This window comes from Hemiscyllium ocellatum, chromosome 11 (genome assembly GCF_020745735.1).
Source record: "Hemiscyllium ocellatum isolate sHemOce1 chromosome 11, sHemOce1.pat.X.cur, whole genome shotgun sequence".
Classification (NCBI taxonomy): domain Eukaryota; kingdom Metazoa; phylum Chordata; class Chondrichthyes; order Orectolobiformes; family Hemiscylliidae; genus Hemiscyllium; species Hemiscyllium ocellatum.
This window is the reverse complement of record NC_083411.1, coordinates 18,444,637-18,469,737: the sequence shown is the minus strand read 5'-3', so window position 1 is coordinate 18,469,737 and position 25,101 is coordinate 18,444,637. Positions and strand designations below refer to the sequence as shown.

At 44.3% G+C, this 25,101-nt stretch overlaps 1 protein-coding gene and 1 non-coding gene across 3 annotated transcripts in view; both read right to left on the bottom strand.

Moving 5' to 3' along the window:
- LOC132820375 (oligophrenin-1-like) overlaps nucleotides 1–12,141 on the bottom strand; it is a 210,197-nt gene extending 198,056 nt beyond the window's left edge. For both annotated transcript variants that reach the window (XM_060832441.1, XM_060832442.1), the window contains exon 1: nucleotides 11,582–12,141. In XM_060832441.1, the coding sequence (XP_060688424.1) occupies nucleotides 11,582–11,735 (154 nt within the window). In that variant the 5' untranslated portion in view covers nucleotides 11,736–12,141. The remainder of the gene's footprint in view (nucleotides 1–11,581) is intronic.
- Nucleotides 12,142–24,536: 12,395 nt separating this feature from the next.
- LOC132820541 (U1 spliceosomal RNA) lies at nucleotides 24,537–24,701 on the bottom strand. The gene has a single exon (XR_009645206.1). It is a non-coding gene; the product is annotated as a U1 spliceosomal RNA (small nuclear RNA).
- Between the last annotated feature and the right edge of the window lie 400 nt (nucleotides 24,702–25,101).

Here is a 25,101-nt window from a genome sequence, read left to right as displayed (position 1 = left end):
AGCATCAAATCGGCTACGCGATGTGTTTCTGTGATGGCCTTCCTGGCCAGCGTTAAAGCCGACGTCCTGTTTCTGCAGGAGTGTGGGATACCGCACCTCAGCAGCTACAGGAGATGGTCAAGCTTGCGGGCCCATGGACCGTCAGTTTGGTCGGGGGGGCAACGATAGCCACGCCTCTGGCCTGGGTATCCTGTTGGGAGGAGGCAACTTCACCATCTCAGAGGTTAAGGAGGTGGTGGACGGGCGCCTCCTCGTCACCGATGTTATGTACAAGAATGCTCCCCTGAGACTGATTAATGTGTATGCCCCAGTGGATAAGAGTGAATGGTTGGTGTCCTGCAGCAGCTTCCACTGTTGCTGGCTACGTCCAGGCCGGTCATTCTGGCCGGAGACTTCAACTGTATCATTGATGCAGATGGACGATCCGGCGCGGGGGGGGCGGGGTCAGTAAACTGGACGCCACGTCCAGAGCCCTGATGGACACGGTAAAAGATGCCAAGCTGCACGACGTCTTCAGCACCCCTGCAGACGGAGCGCAGCGTAGATACACATGGTCACAGGCAGACGGGTCTATCTGCTCAAGGATAGAGACTACCTGTTTATGTCCTGAACGCTCTCGGTCAGATCCACCGACGTCAAGCCAGTGTTCTTCTCTGACCACTGCCTCCTGCTGGCTGACTGTCACCTACAGGACGAGCAGCGGGCTGGTAAGGGAACGTGGAAGCTGAACGCTAAGCTGTTGACCCCGGGAAACATTGAGGAGCTCAAGAGGGACTACACAGGCTGGAGAACCATGAAGACCCTCTGAGTCCCCAGCGGACTGGTAGGAAACAGTAAAAGGGAACATCAAGAGGTTCTTCATCCTCAAAGGTGTTCAGGAGGTAAGAGAGAGTCGGGGAAAACTGTCCCAGCTCCAGGAAAGTATGCAGAACCTGCTCATGCTGCAGACGATGGGGGTCGATGTCACGGAGGACCTCAAGGAGGTGAAGGGCCAGCAAGCCTCGCTCTTTGCCTTGGAGGCTTCCAAGATAATCTTCCGTTCCAGGGTCCGCTCGGTGGAGCAGGACGAGATGTGCTCATGTTTCTTCTTCCAGAAGGTGCACAAAGAGAGCTCTGTGCTCAGCAGTCTGAAGGAAGAAGACGGCTCCATAACATCATCTCAGGCTGACGTCATGAGGATCAGTAAATCCTTCTATGCCGGTCTGTATGACACTAAGCCGACCGGCAGCGTGGCGTCCTAGTCGTTCCTGTCCTCTATCACGTAGGTCTTAGACGACAGAACACGGGAGAGGCTGGACCAGCCGCTATCTCTGGACGAGCTGACCAAGGCCCTCGAGTCCTTCGAAAAGAATAATACTCACGGAAGCGACAGCTTACCGGTCGAGCTCTATTCCGCTCTGAGATTTGATTGGCCAGGACCTGCTGGAGGTATATGTCAGTATGCTTCGGGCAGGTACCATGAGTGAATCCATGAGGAAAGGCATCATCACCTTCATCTACAAGCGGAAGGGGGAGAGGGAGGAACTCAAAAATTGGAGACCAATCTCACTGTTGAATGCGGATTACAAAATTCTGTCAAAGGTAATCGCCAACCGGGCCAGGCCTGCTCTGGGGTCGGTGATTCACCCTGACCAAACTTGTGCTGTACCGGGCAGGAAGATTGCTGAAAGTCTCGTATTCCTCAGGGATACGATCGCCTACGTGCAGGACAGAGGGTTGGACGTCTGCCTGATCAGCCTGGACCAGGAGAAAGCCTTTGACAGAATATCACACAGGTATATGAGAGATGTTCTCTCCAAAATGGGCTTTGGGGAGGGAATCTGCAATTGGGTCAGACTGCTCTACACCAACATTGTCAGTGCAGTCTCAATCAATAGGTGGGAATCAGATAGTTTCCCAGTCAGATCTGGAATCAGGCAGGGCTGCCCTCTCTCTCCTGCCTTGTTTGTGTGCTGCATAGAGCCATTTGTTGAGTCCATCAGGAAGAATGCGAGCCTGAGAGGGGTGACTATTCCTGGCAGCGGGGGCCTGCAGGTTAAGGCTTCCCTGTACATGGATGATGTCACCGTTTTCTGCTTGGATCTGCTGTCCGTGCACAGACCCATATGCATATGTGACCAGTTCGAACAGGCCTCGAGGGCCAAGGTAAACTGAGGCAAGAGTGAGGCCATGCTCTTCGGGAACTTGACTGACCAATCCTTGATCCCCTTCACCGTCAGGATCGACCACCTGAAGGTGGCGGGGTGGGGGGGGCGGTGCTGGGGCATGCGCCAAGTCTTGGGAGGAGGGTATCAGCAAAGTGAGGCAGAAACTGGGCAGATGGAAGCTACGATCGCTCTCCATCGCGGGAGAAAACCTGGTCATCAGGTGTGAGGCACTGTCATTGCTATTATACGTGGCATGGGTCTGGCCTATTCCCAGAACCTGTGCCGCTGCAGTCACTTAGGCCATCTTCCAGTTTATATGGAAGTCAAAGATGGACCGGGTCCGAAGGGACTCGCTGTACAAAGATCTGGGCAACAGGGGAAAAAATACACCCAATGCCACCCTGAATCTGATGGCCAGCTTTGTGTGTGGCTGCATCAAGCTGTGCGTGGATCCCCGGTATGCAAACACCAAGTGTCACTACGTACTGAGATTCTACCTGTCCCCGGTGTTGCGAAGGATGGGCCTGGCCTCGCTGCTGCGGAACGCTCTGAGTAGTTGGACCGTTCCGTATCACCCTGTCCTTCGCGAAGAAGTTTATGAAGAAAAACACCTTTGACCACAAGTCCATCAGGAAGTGGTCAGCACGTAGCATCCTTGAGACCCTTCGGGAAAAGTAGAGGGTGGATCCTATCGAGTGGTTCCCTGAGCAGACTGTCAAAGCCATTTGGCAGAATGCCTCATCGCCAGAACTTTCCAACAAGCACCAAGACATGGCTTGGCTGGTGGTGAGAAGGGCTCTGCCTGTGAGATCCTTTATGCACGCCCGGACTCTCAGCTGCACTGCACAGTGCCCTCGAAGTGGCTGCGGAGGGGGGACGAGACTGTTACACACCTCCTTCTGGAATGTGCCTACATGGAAGAAGTCTGGAGAGGAATGCAGAGGTGTTTGTCGAGGTTCGTGCCGAGCAGCATCGTGACGCGGGACTCCGTGCTCTACGGCCTGTTCCCCAGGACACACACCTAGACGAACATCAACTGCGCCTGGAGGATCATCAACTCGATGAAGGACACTCTCTGGGTGGTCCGAAACCTGTTGATCTTCCAGCTGAAGGAGTTGACCCCGACTGAGTGTTGCAGACTGGCACATTCCAAGGTCCAGGACTATGTGTTGAGAGACGCGCTGAAGCTTGGGGCAGCTGCTGCCAAGGCACGGTGGGGAAAGACCACCATGTAACATCTGCCTGCCTAAAGAAGAACAGGGGGCTCGCGCAGTCATTTGGGCTCTGCTGACGCCTCAGCTAAAAAGGTAATAGTACAGACCTGTAAATAGGAACGATTACTCTGTTTCGGTATGCAAGGAAATGGAATGTTTACATATGTATGGCATGTCCAGTTGTATAGATCAAAGTATTTATGAATAAAGTATACTTTTGAAATAAAAAAATGGACAGACCCAGCAAAGTTGGCATCTGTGGCAAGAGGAGTGCCCTTCCGATGCCTCAAATGTATGTTCATAGTCTTGTATAAGGAAGAAATACCTTGGGCTTGTTTATTCTCCAGATGTAAAGACCGCACGGAATCAAAGTGCTTACTGACCATGTATGTAAAAGTTTTTTTATGAATAAAGTACGTTTTTGAAATTTAAAAAGAAAATCAGTTGCAGGAGGAAATCCTCAACATTGCATCCTCTGAATTCTTATGGCACCAGGGCAAGGAAATCTCCTGCTGATTCTCATGTACCACAGCCCCTCAGCTCAATGTTTTTTTCAAAATTTCAAAAATAAATAAATTGGAAAGGGACTAGGATTTCCAACAGGAATTTCACAACTGAAATGAATGGCTGATCCCTTAAAATTCATACAATTTGACAATAAGCAACATAACATTTTCAAACCATCACGGAAAAGAATAGTCCTGGTGCACAAGTTAAAGTTTAAATTGCAGCAAGGCATTTGATGGTATGAGGTTGATTGAGGAGGCTGTTCACAAGTAAAGGGATGCCTGGCAAGTGAGAGGCTTTTGAAAGTGAGATAATGAGAGTTCAGGGAAAGCATTTTCCTATTAGTGTGAAGGGCAAGGTGGCAGGAGTGGGGAACACAGTACTATAGATATTGAGGCTCTGGTCAAGAGAAAGAACAAAATGCATCAGATATTTGTATCATCAATAGTCACAGGTGAGATACCGAAAGAATTGAGGTAGGCTAACATGGTACCATTATTTAAGAAAAGTGGTGAAGAAAAGCCAGGGAACTATAGACCAGTGAGCCTGACATCAGTGGTGGGCAAGTTGTTGAAGGGAATCCTGAGAAACAGGATTTAGACATATTTGGAAAGGCAAGGACTGGTCGGGGTAGTCAGAATGGCTTTGTGCATGGGAAATCATGTCTCACAAACTATGTCAGGTATAGACAGGATTGATCAAGTGAGTCCTTAGAAGAGTATAAAGAAAGTAGGAGTATACTTAAGAGGGAAATCAGGAGGCAAAATGGAGACATGAGATAGCTTTGGCAAATAGAATTAAGGAGAATCCAAAGGGGTTTTACAAATATATTAAGGACAAGAGGGTAACTAGGGAGAGAATATGGCCCCTCAAAGATCAGCAAGGTGGCCTTTGTATGGAGCCACAGAAAATGGGGGAGATACTAAATGAAAGTTTTGCATCAGTATTTACTGTGGAAAAAGGATATGGAAGATATAGACTGTAGGGAAATAGATGGTGACATCTTGCAAAATGTACAGATTACAAAGGAGGAAGTGCTAGATGTTTTGAAATGGTTAAAGGTGGATAAATCTCCAGGACCTGATCAGGTGTACTCTAGAATTCTGTGGGAAGCTAGAGAAGTGATTGTTGGGCCTCTTGCTGAGATATTTGTATCATTGATAGTCACAGGTGAGGTGCCGGAAGACTGGAGGTTGGCAAATATGGTGCCACTGTTTAAGAAAGGTGGTAAAGTCAAGCCAGGGAACTATAGACTGGTGAGCCTGACCTCAGTGGGGAGCAAGTTGTTGGAGGGAATCCTGAGGGACAGGATATACATGTATTTGGAAAGGCAAGACTGATTCGGGATAGTCAACGTGGCTTTGTGCACGGGAACTCACGTCTCACAAACTTGATTGAGTTTTTTGAAGAAGTAACAAAGAAGATTGATGAGGGCAGAGCAGTGGATGTGATCTATATGGACTACAGTAAGGCATTCGACAAAGTTCCCATGGGAGACTGATTAGCAAGGTTAGATCTCATGGAATACAGGGAGAACGAGCCATTTGGATACAGAGCTGGCTCAAAGGTAGAAGACAGTGGGTGGTGGCGGAGGGTTGTTTTTCAGACTGGAGGCCTGTGACCAGTGGAGTGCCACAAGGATCAGTCCTGGGTCCTCTACTTTTTGTCATTTACATAAATTATTTGGATGCGAGCATAAGAGGTACAGTTAGTAAGTTTGCAGATGACACCAAAATTGGAGGTGTAATGGACAGCGAAGAGGGTTACCTCAGATTACAACAGGATCTAGACCAGATGGGCCAATGGGCTGAGAAGTGGCAGATGGAGTTTTATTCAGATAAATGCGAGGTGCTGCATTTTGGGAAAGCAAATCAGAGCAGGACTTATACCCTTAATGGTAAGGTCCTAGGGAGTGTTGCTGAACAAAGAGACCTTGGAGTGCAGGTTCATAGCTGCTTGAAAGTGGAGTCACAGGTAGATAGGATAGTGAAGAAGGCGTTTGGTATGCTTTCCTTTATTGGTCAGAGTATTGAGTACAGGAGTTGGGAGGTCATGTTGCAGCTGTACAGGACATTGGTTTGGCCACTGTTGGAATATTGCGTGCAATTCTGGTCTCCTTCCTATCGGAAAGATGTTGTGAAACTTGAAAGGATTCAGAAAAGATTTACAAGGATGTTGCCAGGGTTGGAGGATTTGAGCTACAGGGAGAGGCTGAACAGGCTGGGGCTGTTTTCCCTGGAGCGTCGGAAGCTGAGCGGTGACCTTATAGAGGTTTACAAAATTATGAGGGGAATGGATAGGGTAAATAGGCAAAGTCTTTTCCGGGGTCGGGGAGTCCAGAACTAGAGGGCATAGGTTTAGGGTGAGAGGGAAAAGATATAAATGAGACCTATGGGGCAACTTTTTCATGCAGAGGGTGGTATGTGTATGGAATGAGCTGCCAGACGATGTGGTGGAGACTGATACAATTGCAACATTTAAGAGACATTTGGATGGGTATATGAATAGGAAGGGTTTGGAGGGATATGGGGCGAGTGCTGACAGGTGGGACTAGATTGGATTAGGATATCTGGTCGGCATGGATGGGTTGGACTGACGGGTCTGTTTCCATGCTGTACATCTCTATGACTCTAAACTTGATTGAGTTTTTTGAAGAAATAACAAAGAGGATTGCAGTAGACGTGATTGATGTGGACTTCAGTAAAGAGTTTGACAAGGCTCCCCATGGGAGACTAATTAGCAAGATTAGATCTCATGGAATACAAGAAGAACTAGCGATGTGGATACTGAACTGGTTCGAAGGTAGAAGACAAGAGGGTGGTGGTGGAGGGTTGCTTTGCAGATTGGAGGCCTCTGACCAGTGGAGTGCCACAAGGATCGCTGTGGGGTCCACTACTTTTTGTCATTTAGTCAATTTGGATGTGAACATTGGAGGTATAGTTAGTAAGTTTGCAGATGTCACCAAAATTGGAGGTGTAGTGGACAGCGAAGATTACCTCAGAGTACAACAGGATCTTGATCAGATGGGCCAATGGGCTGAGGAGTGGCAGATTAAGTTTAATTCAGATAAATGCGAGGTACTGCATTCTGGAAAAGCAAATCAGAGCAGGATGTATACACTAAATGGTAAGGTCCTAGGGAGTGTTGCTGAACAAAAACCTTGTAGTGCAGGTTCATAGCTCCTTGAAAGTGGAGTCGCAGGTAGATAGGATAGTGAAGGTGGTGTTTGGTTTGCTTTCCTTTATTGGTCAGAGTATTGAGTACAGGAGTTGGGAGGTCATGTTGCGGCTGTACAGGACATTGGTTAAGCCACTGTTGGAATATTGCGTGCAATTCTGGTCTCTTTCCTATCGGAAAAATGTTGTGAAATATGAAAGGGTTCAGAAAAGATTTACAAGGATGTTGCCAGGGTTGGATGATCTGAACTAGAGGGAGAGGCTGAACAGGCTGGGGCTGTTTTCCCTGAAGCATCAGAAGCTGAGGGATGACCTTAGAGGTTTATAAAATCATGAGAGACACGGATAGGATAAATAGACAAGGTCTTTTCCCTGAGGGGGTGGGTGAAAGGGGTGGAATTCAGAACTAGAGGGCATAGGTGAAGGTGAAAGGAGAGAGAGATACAAAAGGGACTTCAGGAGCAACATTTTCACACAGAGGGTGGTACGTGTATGGAATGAGCTACCAGAGGAAGTGGTGGAGACTGGTACAATTACAGCATTTAAAAGGCAGCTGGAAGGTATCTGAATAGGAAGGATTTGGAGGGATATGGGCTACGTGCCAGCAAATGGGACTAGATTAGGTTAGGATATCTGGACGGCATGGATGAGTTGGATGGAAGGGTCTGATTTCATGCTGTACATCTCTATGTCTCTATAAAGACAGCTGGGATCAAGCAAATTCCTTGAGGAATATACACTTGAGAAGGAAACCAGAAGGACAAAAAAGGGACATGAGATAGCTTTGGCAGATAGACTCTTTAGATTCTCCTTAGCCTATGAGTATTTAGGGGCAAAATTATAACTAAGGACAGATTAGGCCCTTTAAAGATCAATGAAGCCACCTATGTGTGGAACCACAGGGGATTGGTGAAATCCTTAAATATTTTATGTCAGTTTTTACTCTGAAGAAAGACATGGAAGCTAAGAACTTAGGAAAATAAATAGTGACATCTTGATAAAAGTCGATGTAACAGAAGTGGACGTGTTTCAGACAAAAGTAGATACATCCCTGGGACCTGACCAAGTATTTCCCAGGATATTGTGGAAAGCTAAGGAAGAAATTGCAGGGCTACTAGCAGAGATATGGGCGGCACGGTGGCACATTGGGCGGCACGGTGGCACAGTGGTTAGCACTGCTGCCTCACAGCGCCTGTAGACCCGGGTTCAATTCCCGACTCAGGCGACTGACTGTGTGGAGTTTGCACGTTCTCCCCGTGTCTGCGTGGGTTTCCTCCGGGTGCTCCGGTTTCCTCCCACAGTCACAAAGATGTGCAGGTCAGGTGAATTGGCCAAGCTAAATTGCCCGTAGTGTTAGGTAAGGGGTAAATGTAGGGGTATGGGTGGGTTGCGCTTCGGCGGGTCGGTGTGGACTTGTTGGGCCGAAGGGCCTGTTTCCACACTGTAAGTCTAATCTAATCTAATATCTGTATTATCAACAGCCACAGATGAGCTGCCACAAGACTGGAGGGTGGCTAATGTTGTGCCATTATTTAAGAAAGGCTGCAAGAAAAGCCTGGGACCTACAGACTGATGAACCAGACATCAATAGTGGTTAATTTGCTGGAGGGGATTCTGAAAGTTAGGATTTACAAGCATTTGAAAAGGCAAGGACTGACGAGGGAAAGTCAGCATAGTTTTATGAGTGGAAAATCATGTCTCACAAACTTGATTGAGTTTTTTGAAGAGGTAACCAAGAAGATAGGTGAATGCAGAGCAATAGACATTATCTACATGGACTTCAGCAAGTCCTTTGACCGGGCTAGTAAGGTTAGATTACATGGGATCCAGGAACAGCGAGCCAGTTGGATACAAAATTAGCTTGAAGGTGGGAGACAGACTGTGGTGGTAGAGGATTATTGTTCAGACTGGAAACCTGCGACCAGCTGTGCGCTACATGGATCGGTGCTGGGTTCCATTTATATTCACAACCAATTCATTTCTATAAAAAGGTATGGTTAGCAAGTTTGTGGATGACACTGAAATTGGTGGTATAGTGGACAGTGAAAGTGGTTATTTACGAGTACAACAGGATCTTTATCAGCTGGGTCAATGGGTGAAGGAATGGCAAGTGGAACTTAATTTAGATAAATGCGAGGTGTTGCATTTTGATAAGACAAGTGAAAGCAGGACTTACACAATTTATAGTAGGGCCCTGAGCAGTGGTGTTGAACAGAGAGATCTAAGGGTGCAGGTACAGAGTTCTTTGAAAGTGGTATCACAGATAGACAGAGTGAAGGTGGTGGTGCTTGGCATGCTTGCCTGCATCAGTCAGAGCACTAAGTACAGGAGTTAGGCTGTCATGTTATGACTGTGCAGGACATTGATAAGGCATATTTGAAGTACTGTATACAGTTCTGGTCACTCTGTTATAGAAAGGATGCTATTAACCTGGAACAGGTGCAGACAAGATTTACAAGGATGTTACTGGAGGGTTGGCATTGTAGGGAGATGCTAGGATGTTTTTCCTTAGAGTGTAGGAGGCTGAGGGGTGAACTTATATACAGGTACACGGATAAGGTGAATAGTCAAGGTCTTTTCACAAGAGTGGGGGAATTCAAAATTAGAGGATGTAGATTGAAGGGGAGAGTGGAAAGATTTACCTTGGATCTGAGGAGCAACTTTTTCCACAAAGGGTAGTGCACGTATGGAATGAGCTGCCTAAGGAACTGATAGAGGTGGATACAATTACAATATTTAAAAGACATTTGGGTAGATACTTTGTTAGGAAAGGTTTTGAGGAATATGGGCAAATACAGACGAATGGGACTAATTCAGTTTAGGAAACCTAGCTATCATGGCTGAGTAGATAGGCAGGAGGCCGGAAGAACACAGCAAGCCAGGCAGCATAAGCAAGTGGAGAAGTCAATGTTTCAGTGTAACCCTTCTTCAGGACTGGGGGTGGGTGTAGGGGGAGCAGCAGGATGGTGAAGACAGACTTGATTGGTCAATGAGAGGAATGAATCCGGTTGGTGGCTGGGAGGAGTGGAAGGGACTGGGATGTGAGGTTATTTGAAGAAGGGTTACACCCAAAACATCAACTTCTCCACCTCCTGATGCTGCTTGGCTTGCTGTGTACTTCCAGCCTCCTGCCTGTCTATTTTGGATTCCTGCATCTGTGGTTATGTTTTGTCTCTAACCGTGGATGGGTTGGGCTGAAGTTTCTGTTTCTGTTTCTGTGCTGTACGAATGATCAGATTAGATTACTTACAGTGTGGAAACAGGCCCTTCGGCCCAACAAGTCCACACCGACCCGCCGAAGCACAACCCACCCATACCCCTACCCCTACATTTACCCCTTACCTAACACTACGGGCAATTTAGCATAGCCAATTCACCTGACCCGCACATCTTTGGACTGTGGGAGGAAACCGGAGCACCCGGAGGAAACCCACGCAGACATGGGGAGAACGTGCGAACTCCACACAGTCAGTCGCCTGAGTCGGAAATTGAACCCGGGTCTCAGGCGCTGTGAGGCAGCAGTGCTAACCACTGTGCCACCGTGCCGCCCACAAATGCAGAAATATGACTCTACAAAAATAAATTTTCTAATTCTCTTCCTGGTGTTGAAAAAAACATTGAATTTCCACTGGCCTTAAACTCTGAAGAAAGCAGAATTTCTCTAATTATAACCTCAGTTGCACCCACTTAGCCCCATTTACTTTGGCCTTGCCATTAATTATCCAAGCACTGCAATTCACTCCTTAAAAGGTACTATGTAACTGTTACATAAAATGAAAGTTGGAGGGCTCTCCTGGTGCAGTGGTAGTGTCCCGACATTCTAAGCCAGAAGACACTGGTTCCCACATGTTCCAGTATTTAATACCATCAATGGATAGGTTGATTGCAAAATATATTTTAAAAATTACGGTCAAAGAGAATAATTTGGATTTTACCAAGTGTTTTTTTTAGGAGGGGTGGAGAGAATTTGGTCACATTGTCCCAGACTGCAGGCTAACTTAATTAGTTGCATAATGATGTTATTTGTTGAGTTCCAACATCTCAAGGTCTCTGCTCCATCCCATCTGCCCACTGTGTGGTGGCACAGATAGGTTTGCTTTGTAGCAACAGGAAGACGGTTATTCGGCTAAAGACAGGGAGCCATTCGAGGGGGTGTGGTGTGCCTCTGCTCTACGCCAGGCCAGCAGCCCCGGCTCTCTCACACAGGACCTGTCACAGCAGGAGAATGCAGAAAGCATTCGTTGTTCCCCACCCACCCCCCAATGCCAGCGGATGTTCCATCTCCTACACAGAGCAGGCTGGCTACAGCTCCATCCCGAGCGAGGGCTTTTCTTGTGCAAATTCCCGACTGAAAGTGATCGCAAGCCTCAAGACCCACTCCACCCACACGGTGTTTGTAGGAGGTTTGAAGCCGTATCCCACCCAGCCTTTTCTCCACTATCACCCCCGTTTGAAATGAAGTCGGCTGCGCTTGCTTCCCCCCACCCCCCTCCTTCCTTCCTTCCTTCCTTGCATGTGCCTGTCGTAAAACACTCACTTTTGATGGCGTTGATGAGCGAGGTGCCATCCTTGATGACTTCCTTGATGAATTTGTTCGTCCTCTCCAGCTCCTGCTCGTAAGATTTGAGCCGCTCCCTGAAATCCGGACTGTCCAGGGAGCAATCACTGAACTCCAGCGGAGGGTGGCCCATGTTGGATTCGGAATCTTACACCCACTCCTTTCCAACCCACAGCTCCTCGGCTTGAACAGCCTTGTCTTAGGTTTAACGCTCAGTCCTGCCTTTTCTTGGGGTGTGCGATTACAGCTGGGTTTGTCACCGCTGATCAGCTGTGAGCGGGGCCAATGGAAACAATGGTTGTGGTTCTAATTGTTTCTCAATGTTACCAAATGTATCCTTGCTGTTTCAAGGCTGTCTCTTCCTCTGGGCGCTGTAAGGGCAGTAAGCAGATATATTTGCAGCCCTCGCCAGGTTGCCCCTTCCCCTACCAACCACCCTCTGTCTCTATGTTGTGCTGCAGCAGCTCATCCCTAGGATATCACACCCACAAACGGATCGCATCATCTCCCGGGACACCCTGCAGTTTGTAGCGCTCCCGTCGCCGTCATAGCAAGAAGGGAGGAGCAGAGAGAGGAAAGGGAGGGGAGAGAGGTTGGAACTTTCAACACATACCGCACTGAGGCTTGTGACAGCTCGCACTCAGAGCTTCTCTTAATCGCTTCAATTTGCAACTTAATTTAAGGCAGCTTCGACCTGTGACAAAAAATGGGAGCTTTGTGTGGGGTCACGTCAATTTTCTACTTTATTCGTCGCTTGAGATTCAAATAAAGCTGGAGAAACCAACATGTGAGAGATTGAGTAAAAGGTTCGAAATTGGTTAACAGTGAGTGTGTCGAGTGCTGGGGAGTCCCATCCTGGATGAACTCGTTCACAGCAAAGGAGTGACTTTACTTATTAGTATTGCTTACTTTGCTTCATGTTGCTTACTAGTATTGGCGAAGTTAGCGTTTTAGACTTTTGGGCACAATGTCGTGTTTGGACAAATAATGACAGGGTTTCATTACTTCTAGGCTTAAAACCATTAGCTGTGTAACACTTTAACATTCTCTCCTTGTCCCCAGGTTTTATACACACAGATACATCACACAAACAGACCACATGCCAAATGTTACTCCTACACCAATATTCTTCTAAGAGCATTACAGCTTTTTACAGCACAGAAGAATGGCCTTTGGCCCATTGTATCCATGCCAATCAGTTAATATCTCTGTATTCTAATCCCATGTTCCAGCACATGGCCCAAAGCTTTCTATGCTATGACGTTTCAAGTGTTTATCCTAATAGTTCTTAAATTTCTTCAGGGCTCCTGTCTCTATTGTCCATTAAGGCAGTGACTTCACAACCAACTGAGTGAAAATGAATCCCTAAACTCCCTCGGGCTCCTTACATTAAACCATGCCCCATGATTATTAGCCCCTCTACTAAAGGAAACCTCACAAACTTTGAAGGAGAAAAGTTCCCCATCTACTCAATCTATGCCCCTCAGACCTTTGTATGGCTTGATCATATCCTCCCCTCTATCTTCTCTGGTCTAGAAAAACACAACCCCAGCCTTGAAATGCAGCAGGTCTGGCAGTGTCTGTAGAGGTCAGACATTGAGGTCAGAACTGGTGAATCCTTTCAGCACCTTCTGATGGAATCCCATCTTTCCTATCATGTGGTAACCAAAGCTCCACAGAGTACTCTAACTGTGGCCTCACTAACATCATCTACACTCCATCATAACCTCCCTGATCTTGTATTCAATGCCTTGACTAATAAAAGCAAGTATCCCATGTGCCTTCTTAATTACTTTATCTACCTATCCTGCTGTTTTCAAGGATCTGTGGATGTGCACCCTTAGGTCCCTCTGATTCTCTGTACTTTCCAGGGTCTAACTAAACCTTGTGTACTCCTTTGCCTTGTTAAAAAGTCAACACCTCACACTTTTCAGGATTAAATTCCATTTGCCACTCTTCAGCCCATCTGTGCAGCCCATCTATATCATCTTGTAGCACAAGGCTTTCCGTGTTGCTATTTACCACACCATCAATCTTTGTACCATCTGCAAACTTACCGATCATACCTCCTACATTCATTTAAGATTATTAAATGTGCACACAAATGGCAAGGGACCCACTACGAGACATTACCTTCCAGTCATAAAAAATACCCTTTGATCATCACTTTCTGCTCCTTGCCACTAAGCTTATTTTAGATACAATTTACCTAATTGCCAGACATCCCTTGGGCTCTTAGCTTTTTAATGGGTCAGCCATGTAGTACCTTACCAAAGGCATTACTGAAGTCCATATAGACTATATCCACCACGTTTCCCTCATCTACACACCAAGTCACCTCCTCAAACATTCATGCAACTTTATTAAACATGAGTCCTTTTGTCATAAAAATAAATGACCCCCTCCAATTTTCCCCTTTATTCTGCCATGGGATTAGAACATCGAGGTAAAACCAGCATTAGTTTTCCATCCCTAATTGCCCTTACAGAATGACTTGTCAGGTCATTTCAAAGTTAAGGATCAATCACATTGCTGTAAGTCTAAAATCACACATCGGCTAGACTGGGTGAAGAAAGCAAGTTTCCTTCCCAGAGGACGTTATTGCACATAATGCGTGTTTATGGGAATCAGGGACAGTTTAAGTCATAGAGTTTTTACAGAATGGGAGAGAGGTCCTTCAGCCCATGCTGGTCATCAAACACCTATTCTAGTCTCAAAGTTCTCTTAAGTCTTAATTACCAAGATGAGCTTTATATCCCATTTTTATTCATTCAGGTGCTGTGGTGGGATTTGAACCCGCGCCCCAGAGCATGAGTCTGGGCTTTTCGATTACTGTTCCACTGATATTATGTCACCATCTCTTTGAGGGCCATGCTAGCAGCCATCTGTGCTGCTACTGTCTGGTACTTTGGCCAAGTGCTCAGTGTTCCTGTTCATCATTTGCCAGCACCCTTGGCGATTATCTAGCCATATTTTACTATCCACAGCATTCTTCCATGCCCACTCGCCTCCATGGCAAGGGTCACACTTTAGTCACTTGGTCACTCTAGGTCCACCTCTAACTGGCACACGTGTACTTATTATAAACCATAAAACCACTTCCTTCTCCAGTACCACCACAGTGCCTTGTGGAATTATTCACTAATAAAGCCTGTACATGGTGTAGAACATAATATACACAATCTGAAAAGTTTTGACACACCCCTGGGAGACTGCAGTGTGAGTTCAAGAACCACTTATACAATGCATCATAGCAGAGGCTCATTTGTTGTTACTTGACATGCAGTGCATAATTCAGAGCAGAGTTATCTCATATTGATCAGGAGCTGGAATATTGCACCAGTACTCCAGCCAACAGGCAGCTATTTGCGATGCAAAGTCATGCCAACAGCACAGCTTCAATTCCTGCACCAGCTGAAGTTAGCATGAAGCTCCCACCTTCTGAACCTTGCCCCTTGCCTGAGGCATGGTGACTCTCAGGTTAAACCACCGCTAGTTGTCTCGCTCTGTCTCTGATAGCAGCCTATAAAAAAGCCTATGAAATAGCCTACAAAATATAATAGCATCCCAAATTAAATAAACCACAATCCTTTAAACACTCAATGACTACTTTGGAGACACAGCTTTTAAAACCAATTGATTAATGGAAATGTATGCACAGTGCATGCTGTAAGCTTTCCGCACAGAGTAACAACAATACATAGCTCTACAGAGTATGGCTAATAATAGAAGCGTAAACTTCACCACAAAAGGAAATGTTTTGTCCACCAGTCATCTGTTACACACATCAGATTTATGTCATTTCCTTGCTTTACCCCTTTTAAATTTTCTCTTTGAGTGTTTTTCTAATTCCCTCTTAAATGCAATGATTGACATTCCAATAGCTGCACGTGTGGTAATGCAAATTGCTTTCTAATAATCACATACATGTAAAAAACACTTTGAGTCTCCCTCTTTTTCTCCCTCCTTAATCTAGTAGCACTAACATTTCAACAAGTACAAAGTGCCTATAGATCTCTCTGTCATGAAAATTGAGACCTTCCATTCAACTGCCTCAGCTGATACTTGCCTTCTCCAAGCCTACCAAAATAAGCCTTCCCATCGCCCTAACTTTGAATCCATTCCTTTTCCTACCCCTCTCTCCTCATCCCTTTATGAGCTTGCCTTGCCCATGAGACTTACTTCCTGTTCTCTCTGTCCTATTCTCTCTTAAAAGAAAATTCAACTCACTTTATTTCTTCCTGCCCCTAATGGGAGCTGGCATAGTAAATGTTTCCCTCTTTTTAGATGCTGTTGCCTATCTTTTCGAAATTGCCACTGTCGATACTCACCTCCCTACCACAAATAAAAACATTCCGACCCTCTATCCTTGTAAATTTACACCACACTTTTCCACTCCAAAGTCCAGCACAGTGTTTTTACCTCTCAGGTTCAATACCAAAACTTCCTGTTTGAATATCTCCAATTGGATTTTGGTCCCTGTCACTGAACTGACACTAACAAACAAAACAGAAACCTAAGGGTTCAGGTACATCATTCCTTGAATTTGGCATCAGATGTAGACAGGGTGATTAAGAAGGCATTTAGCATGCTTGCCTTCATTGATCGGATCTTTGATTATGAGACTTGATACATCATGTTGAGGTTGTGCAGGATGTTGGTGAAGCCTCTTCTGGAGTTTGGGGTCCAGTTCTTATCACTCTGTTATAGGAAGAATATTCTTAAGCTGGAGAGGCCTCAGAAAAGATTTACTGGGATGTTGCTGAGAATGGAGCGTTTAAGTTATAAGGAGAAGCCTGGGACTTTTTTTCACTGGAGAAATAGGAGGTTGAGAGGTGACCATATAGAAAATTCTGAGGGATGTAGATAATATGAATGGCAGCTATCTATTCCCAAGGTAGTGAATTTCAAGGCTAGGAGGCATTTTTTCGATGTGAGAGGAGAAAGAATTTTTAAAAAGACACGAGAGGCAACTTTAATACACAAAGAGTGGTTCGTATGTGGTATGACCTTCCAGAAGAAGTTGTAGTTGTGGATACAGTTATTTGATATTTGAATATGTACATGAATAAGAAATGTTTGGAGGATATGGGCCAAGTGCAGTTAGATGAGACTAGATTAGCTTTGGATTATCATCGGCATGGACAGGTTGGACTGAATGATCTGTTTCTGTGCTGTATGACTTTATGAATCAATAACTCTTTTTCCAATGAGAATAAATTATCTGTCAGCAGAGGTGGCCAGTTCTGTTAGCTGCAATGCCCTAAAGCCAAAACTGTGTTAAGATTTTGTCTAAATTAATGATTAGTAAAATAAGATTTTAACACATAGAAGATCCAAAAGACATGAGGCAGAGATTCTTTAATTCACTGGCATCAGGTTATTACAGACATGAAGAGAAATTAATGTTAAACATGGAAGCATTTACATGGAACAAAGCCTGTGGTTTAAATTGGGTTGAGGAACTAATGGGGCAGCACAGTGGCTCAGTGGTTAGCACTGCTGCCTCACAGCACCAGAGATCCAGGTTTGATTCTAGCCTTGGGTGACTGTCTGTGTGGCGTTTTTACATTGTCCGGGTGCTCCGACTTCTTCCCACAGTCCAAAGATGAGCCGTCCAGGTGAATTGGCCATTCTAAATTGCCTAGAGTGTTAGGTGCTTTAGTCAGAGGGAAATGGGTCTGTGTGGACATGTTAGGCTAAAGAGCCTGTTTCTACACTACACACTGTAGATAATCTAATCTAAAACTGGGTCTTTGTCAGTCTGCTTCTTCTTCCATGTGGCCTGTTACCCCAAGACAACTTTTGTTCCAGAGACAGTGAATTTGACTGCTCCAGCTATCCCTCCTCCTTCGCTGCCTACCTGGAGAAGGTCTGCTTGGTATCTTCCAAGACTGTTCCCACTTGCTGATGGAGGTTATGTTACACCCTTGCTTAAAACTTCCTGATCTTGCAACTGTAAATAGAGTCATAGAGATTTACAGCAAGAAAACAGGCCCTTCAGTCCAATCCGTCTATGCCGACAAGATATCCAAAATAAATCTAATCTCATTTTCCAGCATTGGTCCATATTCCTCTAAACCTTTCCTCTTCATGTACCCACCCAGATGCCTTTTAAATATTGTAAGTGTACCACCCTCCACCATTTCCTCATTCCATACACTAACCATCTTCTGCATGAAAACATTGCTCCTTAGGTCCCTTTCCAATCTTTCCCCTCTCACCTTAAACCTATGCCCTCTAGTTTTGGACTCTCCTATCCTGAGGAAAAGACCTTGACTATTGACTCAACCGTGCCTCCCATGATTTTATAAACCTCTATAAGGTCACCCCTCAGCCTCCGATGCTTCAGGGAAAATAGCCCCAGCATTTCCCTTTAGCTCAAACCCTGACAAGATCCTTGCAAAACGTTTCTGGACTCGTCCAAGCTTCAAAATCTCTTTCCTATAGAAGGAGACCAGAAGTGAATACAGTATTCCAAGAGTAGCACACAGTGACTGGCTGCTAAGCTGTTGCTTGTTTAGTAGCTTCATTTGCACCACAATGACCGTAAAGCACACATCCAAATTCTTTTTGCATCACGGACCTGGACAAGTGACAATATTGAGGCAATATCCGGCATTTGCTCAAGGAGACCTATGCAGCTTCTTATCAGTACTGCTACCATCCAAGGCATACTGTATGGCAGATTACCCACTTTGGTGTGCAGACAGCCAGGGCTCCTGGAGTCATATGCTTAATAGCACATTATTTCAGTTCCCATCCCCTGGCAAGTCCTCCCATTGCGGTTTTTCAGGATGGGAGGAGGTATCCACATGTCCTGGATTCACAACGACCTAAGACCATAAAACTTAGGAACAGATGTGGGGCACTTGGTCCATCGAATCTACTCCACTACTCGATGAGATCATAGTTGATCCAAAAATGTCAATGCCACTTTCTTGCCTATCCCCATAATCTTCAATTCCCTTGCTGATTAAAAATCTGTTGTTTCAGCCTTGCGTGTACTTAACAACTCAACCACCTAGGTAAAAAAATTCACAGTCTCACTATCCTCTGACAGAAGAAATTCCTCCTCATTTCTGTCTCAGGTGGGTGACCCCTTATTCAGAGATTATGTCTTCTGATCCTAGACTCTTCCCCAAAGGGAAATAAGCCTCTCTGCATTTACTCTGTTAATTTCATCAGATCTATATTTCAAGAATGTCACCTCTCATTCATCTAACCTTCTATGAGTGTGATCCCGACCGACTCAACCTCTCCCCATAAGAAAATCCCTCCGAGCATGGAATCAGCCGAGTGAACATTCTCTGGGCTATTCCAATGTCAGTACATCTTTCTTTAGATAATGGGGCAAAATACTTGGCATTCTAAGTGTGGTCTAACTCGTATAGTTGTATAGCTTATTGTTGTTTTAGCAAGACCTCCCCATTTTTGTGCTTCGTTTCCTTTGAAGTAAAGGCCAATAATCTACGAGCTTCCACATTTCCTTCAGAATTTGGATGCTAGCATTTTTATGTTTCTTGGGCCCAAGGACTGCCGAATCGTTCTGTTCCAGAGTCATAGAGTTATAGAGTCATACAGCATGGAAATAAGACCCTTCAGTCCAACCAGTCCATGCCAACCATAATCCCAAACTAAACTAGTTTCACCTGCCTGAGCTTGGCCCATAACCCTCCACCCCCCAAACATTTCTTATTTAAATACTTAACTAAATGCCTTTTTAACATAACTGTACCCGCATCCACAACTTCCTCTGGAAGTTCATTCCACACACAAACCTCTCACTGTGTGAAAAAATTGCCCCTTGTGTCTTTTTAAATCTTTCTCCTCTCTCCTTAGAATGTATGGCCCCAATCTTGAAATTCCCTGCCCTAGTGAAAAGACACCTGCCATTCGCCTTATCTATACCCCCAATTTTGAATTCAGGATTGCCAATTGGATACAAAATTAGGGGTATAAATAAGGCAAATGGCAGGTGTCTTTTCATAGTGCACTTCTTTGAACTTTTGTACCTTTTCCCAGCATTTCATGCACGAATGTTCCACCTCAAACATCGTCTATGTTGGACCCCGGAACTCATAAACAACTGAGTATCCTCAATCCTGTCTTCATTCACTGGATCATTGGGTGTTTCTGGTCTTCCTCTCAATTTATCTAGCTTTGTACTCATCAAGTAGAATATCTGACAGGATTACCACTTCCTTTCTCTGAAATGTCAAGGGAATACTGAAGGAGCCTCTGCTTGGATTCGGCCTGAAGATCCAATTTTCTGTACCAAAGACCAGTACCTGAGCCTCCAGTGATGGTACAGCAGCATCAGCCCCCTTTGTGAACATTGCTAGTTTTAACTCCTCCACCATCCACTCCATCTTGGCCAGGCACCCCTCAACCTTGTACACCACGACCTGACGCCTGTGCTGTGGAATCCTACTGACTTCTCGAGAAATGTAACATGAGACTTGAACACAAGGATGGCCCAAAGATCATGAAGCAGAGATTCTTTATTCTACTGGCATCAGATTATTGCAAATATGAAGAGAAATTAGGATTAAGCAAGGAAGTAATTATAGTATTTACCCAAGATAAAGCCTGAGGTTCACACAGGGTTGAGGAATCCTTTGTCTGTCCGTTCTATCTTCCTATGAAATCTCTGTCCCTGAATGCCCCTTTTTTTCCCAGAGAGGATCCATTCAACTGCTCCAGCTGCCTTCTCTCACCATTGCCATCTGCTGGTGGAAGTCCCTGCACACAATTGCTCAAGCTACCCAACTTGGCAGTCTCCCTAATGAAGAGCTTATGCTCGAAGCATCAATTCTCCTGCTGCTTGGATGCTCCCTGACCAGCTGTGCCTTTCCAGCACCACACTTTTTGACTCTGATCTCCAGAATCTGCAGACCACTGTATATTTCAATCTGACTCTCCTCTTGTTTCTAAACTCTAGTAAATGCAAGCTCAATCAAATCAATCTCTCCATACATAGTTAGGATCATCCTAACTATCAGTCTGGTAAATCTTCGCTGGACTCTCTTTGGCAATCTCCCTCACCATCACATGACTGCTGGGGATTCCATCATACCACAGGTGAGGGATAGCAAATAACTAGAACACATCGAGTAATTAATGCACTTTCCATTAATAATAAAATGTCTTAGAAATAGGAACAGGAGGAGGCCATTCAGCCCTTCAAGCCTACTTCAACTTTTAATGTGATCATTGCTGATCCTCTACCTGTTGCCATAGTCCCATTTCTCCCCATAATCCTAGATGCCTTCATTATTTTAAAAAACATCTCTTCCTTCAATATGTTGACTGGTGAGGTCATATTTGGAGTAGTGCGTGCAGTTCTGGTTTCCCTACTATAGAATGGGTATTATTAAACTTTAAAAAATGCAGAAAAGATTCACGAGGGATTTACCTGGACTGGAAAATTTGAGTTATAAGAAAAGTTTGGATATGCTGGGACATTTTCACTGGGATGTAAGAGACTGAGGATTGACTTTGTAGAGGTCTATAAAATCATGAGAGGCACCGTTCAGGTAGATAACTGATCACTCTTCCCCATGGTAGGGGTAAATAGAGGGCATATGTTTAAGCTGAGAGGGGAGAAAAATGAAAGGACCCCGAGGGGCAATTTTTATCCTACAGAGGGTGGTGCATGCCTGGAACAGGCTGCCAGAGGAAGCGGTGGAAACAAGTACAATTTTGTCATTTAAGAAATGTTTCAATAGGTACATTGATGGGATAGGTATGGAGGGATAGAGACCAAACAAAGGCAAATGGGACTAATTTAATTGTGAAAACTGGGTGGCATAGACAGTTTGGGCCAAAGGGCTTGTTGCTATGATGTACACCTATATAATTCTATGACTCTATATTCAGTGACTTGGCCTCCATAACTTTTCTCTTGTGATTAAGAATTCCACAAATTCAATACTGTCTGAGTGAAGAAATGTTTCCTCATCTCAGTCCTAAATAGCCAACGCCATATCCTGAGACTGTGAACTCTGGTCTAGACTCCCCAACCAGGGAAAACATCTAATAAAAAGAGCATGCTGGAAAAACTCAGCAGGTTTGGCAGCATCTATAAAGAGAGAAACAGTTAACTTTTTGAATTCAATATGACTCTTCTTTAGAATTTCCTGCATTCATCTCTCTTAGAATTTTGTATATTTCCATCTGATTCCCCTCTTGCTTCTAAACTCTAGTAAATGCAAGCCTAATCAAATCAATCTCTTCATGTAGGACTATCCAATCAACCTTACTGTCAGTCTGGTGCAACTTCGCTGGACTCTCTTTATTAGGTGAGGAAACTAAAATTGCATACAATAGTCCTGGTGTGGTCTCACCAAATCCACGATCAACTACAACAAGACATCCCAATGTCTGAACTCCAGTTCGGTTGAAATGAAGGCTAACATACCATTTGCATTCCTAAATGTTGGCTGCATCTACCTGTCTACCTTCATTGAAAAGTATATAAGAACACCCAGACCCCTTTGTATATCCAATTTCTGAATATATCACCTTTTAAATTGTACTCTTCCTTTCTGTTTTTCATACTGCTCATATTGCTCATCTGCCATGTGTTTGCCACTCACTCAACTTGACTAAACCTTGAAATTCCTGAAGAAGGGCTTATGCCCAAAACGTCAATTCTCCTGTTCCTTTGATGCTGCCTGACCTGCTGCGCTTTTCCAGCAACACATTTTCCAGCTCTGATCTCCAGTATCTGCAGTCCTCAGTTTCTCCTAAACCTTGAAATTTCCTTGCATTCTCCTCACAGCTCACAATCCTGCCCCCTTTTGTGTCATCAAAAAACATGCAAAATGTTGCATTTGTTCCTTTTTCCAGGTAATTTATATTGATCATGATTGCTGGGGCCCTAGCAGTGATCCTTGTAGTATTGGTCACCAAACAGATACTGCCTGTCACCTGAAAAAAAAGAGTCATTTATTTCTACTGTCTATTTCCTGTCTGAGAGGGGACATATTTGGACTGTGAAAGTGTATTAGCATGACAAGGGAAATACTTATTATAAATGGGTCCAGGTTCTCTGATGCAGTGTATCAGCTGAGTAACTATCCAATGGGCACGAGGGAACCACAAAATTGAAACAACAGACTTTCATGCCCATTTCCCTTTGAGGTTCAAACATATGGCAGCTGCTGTACAATTTGAAATATTTTCATCAGCTTTTCAAAATATTTGTACATGTAATTCTCAAATTTCTAGTCAAGCAAGATACAAGATTGACAAGATACACAGTTGGCTGTTACATCTATCATTGAATTTCTTTTGCTTACGAAAACTTGAAAAAGTGTTTCACCTTTTTTCCTGTTGCATCAATAATATTTACCTCACTGTTTAAATCAGACTATCCCATTTTACAGTATGGCACTCAGCAAAAAGACACATCAGTTGACCATAGGAACAGTAGTATGTGAAAGCAGTGGCATTGCTGATCAAAATTCAACAGTTGACAAGTCTACATAATGCAGTGACAGATTGATAGCTAACAGATTGATAGCTATGTTGTCAATACTGATTTTGGGCAAATACGCTCTTGCAGTTGTCAGAGGATGCATAAGGATGTGACTATTATTTCAATATTAATTCACTTGACAATAATTGAGAATCTCAGATGTTTCAGACATACATCAGCAGCAAACCATACATTCCAAAGAGCAAGAAAATTTCCCAGGAACAGATCCATGATCCACGGCTAATCAGCAAAGTTAAAGATAGTGACAAACTAAAAATAAAACATATAATTGTGCAAAGACAGGTGACAGCTCAGAAGATTAGACGTAACACAAAAATGGCAAAATAAAGACTAAAAAGTTAATAAGGAGGGGAAAATTAGAATGCAAGGGAAAGCTGGTAAAGTCTAAAAATAAGAAGATAGCAGATCAATTGAACAGGTATTTTGCATTAGTGTTCGCAATACAGCATAGAAATAGAAGGGATAGAGTAACTCAGGAAAATTATAAGTGCCTGGATCCTGATGTACTCCATCCTAGGATCTTAAAAGAAACAGCTAGAGAGATAGCTGATGCATTGGTTTTAATTTTCCAAAATTCTCTGGATTTAAGGAATGGAAGATAGTACATATAACTCTTTTATCCAAAAAGGGAATGGATAAGAAATGTCAGACGATGTAGGTTAACATAGGACATAAGGAAAAGTTAGATACCGTTGTTAAAGAAAGTAAACAGACCAAAATCAACATGGTTTTCTAAAAGAGAAATCATGTTTGACCAATGTATTGAGTTTCTTTGAGGAGGTACCACGTGCTGTAGTGGATGCACTGGACTTAGATTTCCAGAAGCATCTGATCAAAATGCGAATCAAAGGTTATTATGGAAAATAAAATCTCTTAGTGTAGGGGGCGACATATTGGCATGAGTAAAAGACTGGCTGGCTAACATGGGGTAGAGAGTAGAAATAAATGTGTATTTTTCAGAGTGGCAAGATGGAACAATTGATATGCCACAGGATTAGTATTGAGGTCGCAACTGGATGTAAGTTCGCTCACTGAGCTGGAAGGTTTGTTTTCAGATGTTTTGTTACCATACATTTCAAAAATATACTTTATTTATAAAATTATTTTGATATCTATACAATTGGTGATGCCATAAATACGTATACATTGCATTTCTTTACATGCAGAGATCGGTATTAATCATTCGTATATACAAGTCTGTACATCGACTATCCAGATATTCTGCTAAGGCGTAAGCGGAGCCCAATTTCTGGGTGGGCCCCCTGTTCTTCTTAGGTAGGATGAAGTAACTAAGTAAGACGTGTGTTGCATATCTGTCAATTTAGGTGAAATTCAATTCAACGTACATGCGTGGTATATAGGAAGCCGTATTAAGCACCGTATAGGTGCCATCTATTGACATGTAACATCTGCTTTTTGTTTGTAAATCAGGGGAGAGCGCGGACACAGTCCCCCACTACCATAAATTTTGCAGTCGAGTATCCCACATTCGGGGAAATCGCAGGCATCAGCACACCCGAAGTGCAATGGGATAGCCCCGTCCTGGGAGAACTTTTATTTAATTTCAAAAATATACTTTATTCATAATATTATTTTGATATCTATACAATTGGTCATGCTATTCTTATGCACACATCGCATTTCTTTACATACAGACATCGGAATTAATCATTTGTATATACAAGTCTGTACATTGACCATCCAGATATTTTGTTGAGGCATCAGCGGGTCCCAATTTCTGAGTGGGGCCCCTGTTCTTCTTAGGCAGGCAGATGTTACACGGTGGTCTTTCCCCACTACGCCTTGGCAGCAGTTGCCCCAAGCTTCAGCACATCCCTCAACATGTAGTCCTGGACCTTGGAATGTGCCACTATGCAACACTCAGTCGGGGTCAACTCCTTCAGCTGGAAGATCAACAGGTTTTGGACAGACCAAAGAGCATCTTTGACCGAGTTGATGATCCTCTAGGCGCAGTTGATGTTCGTCTTAGTGT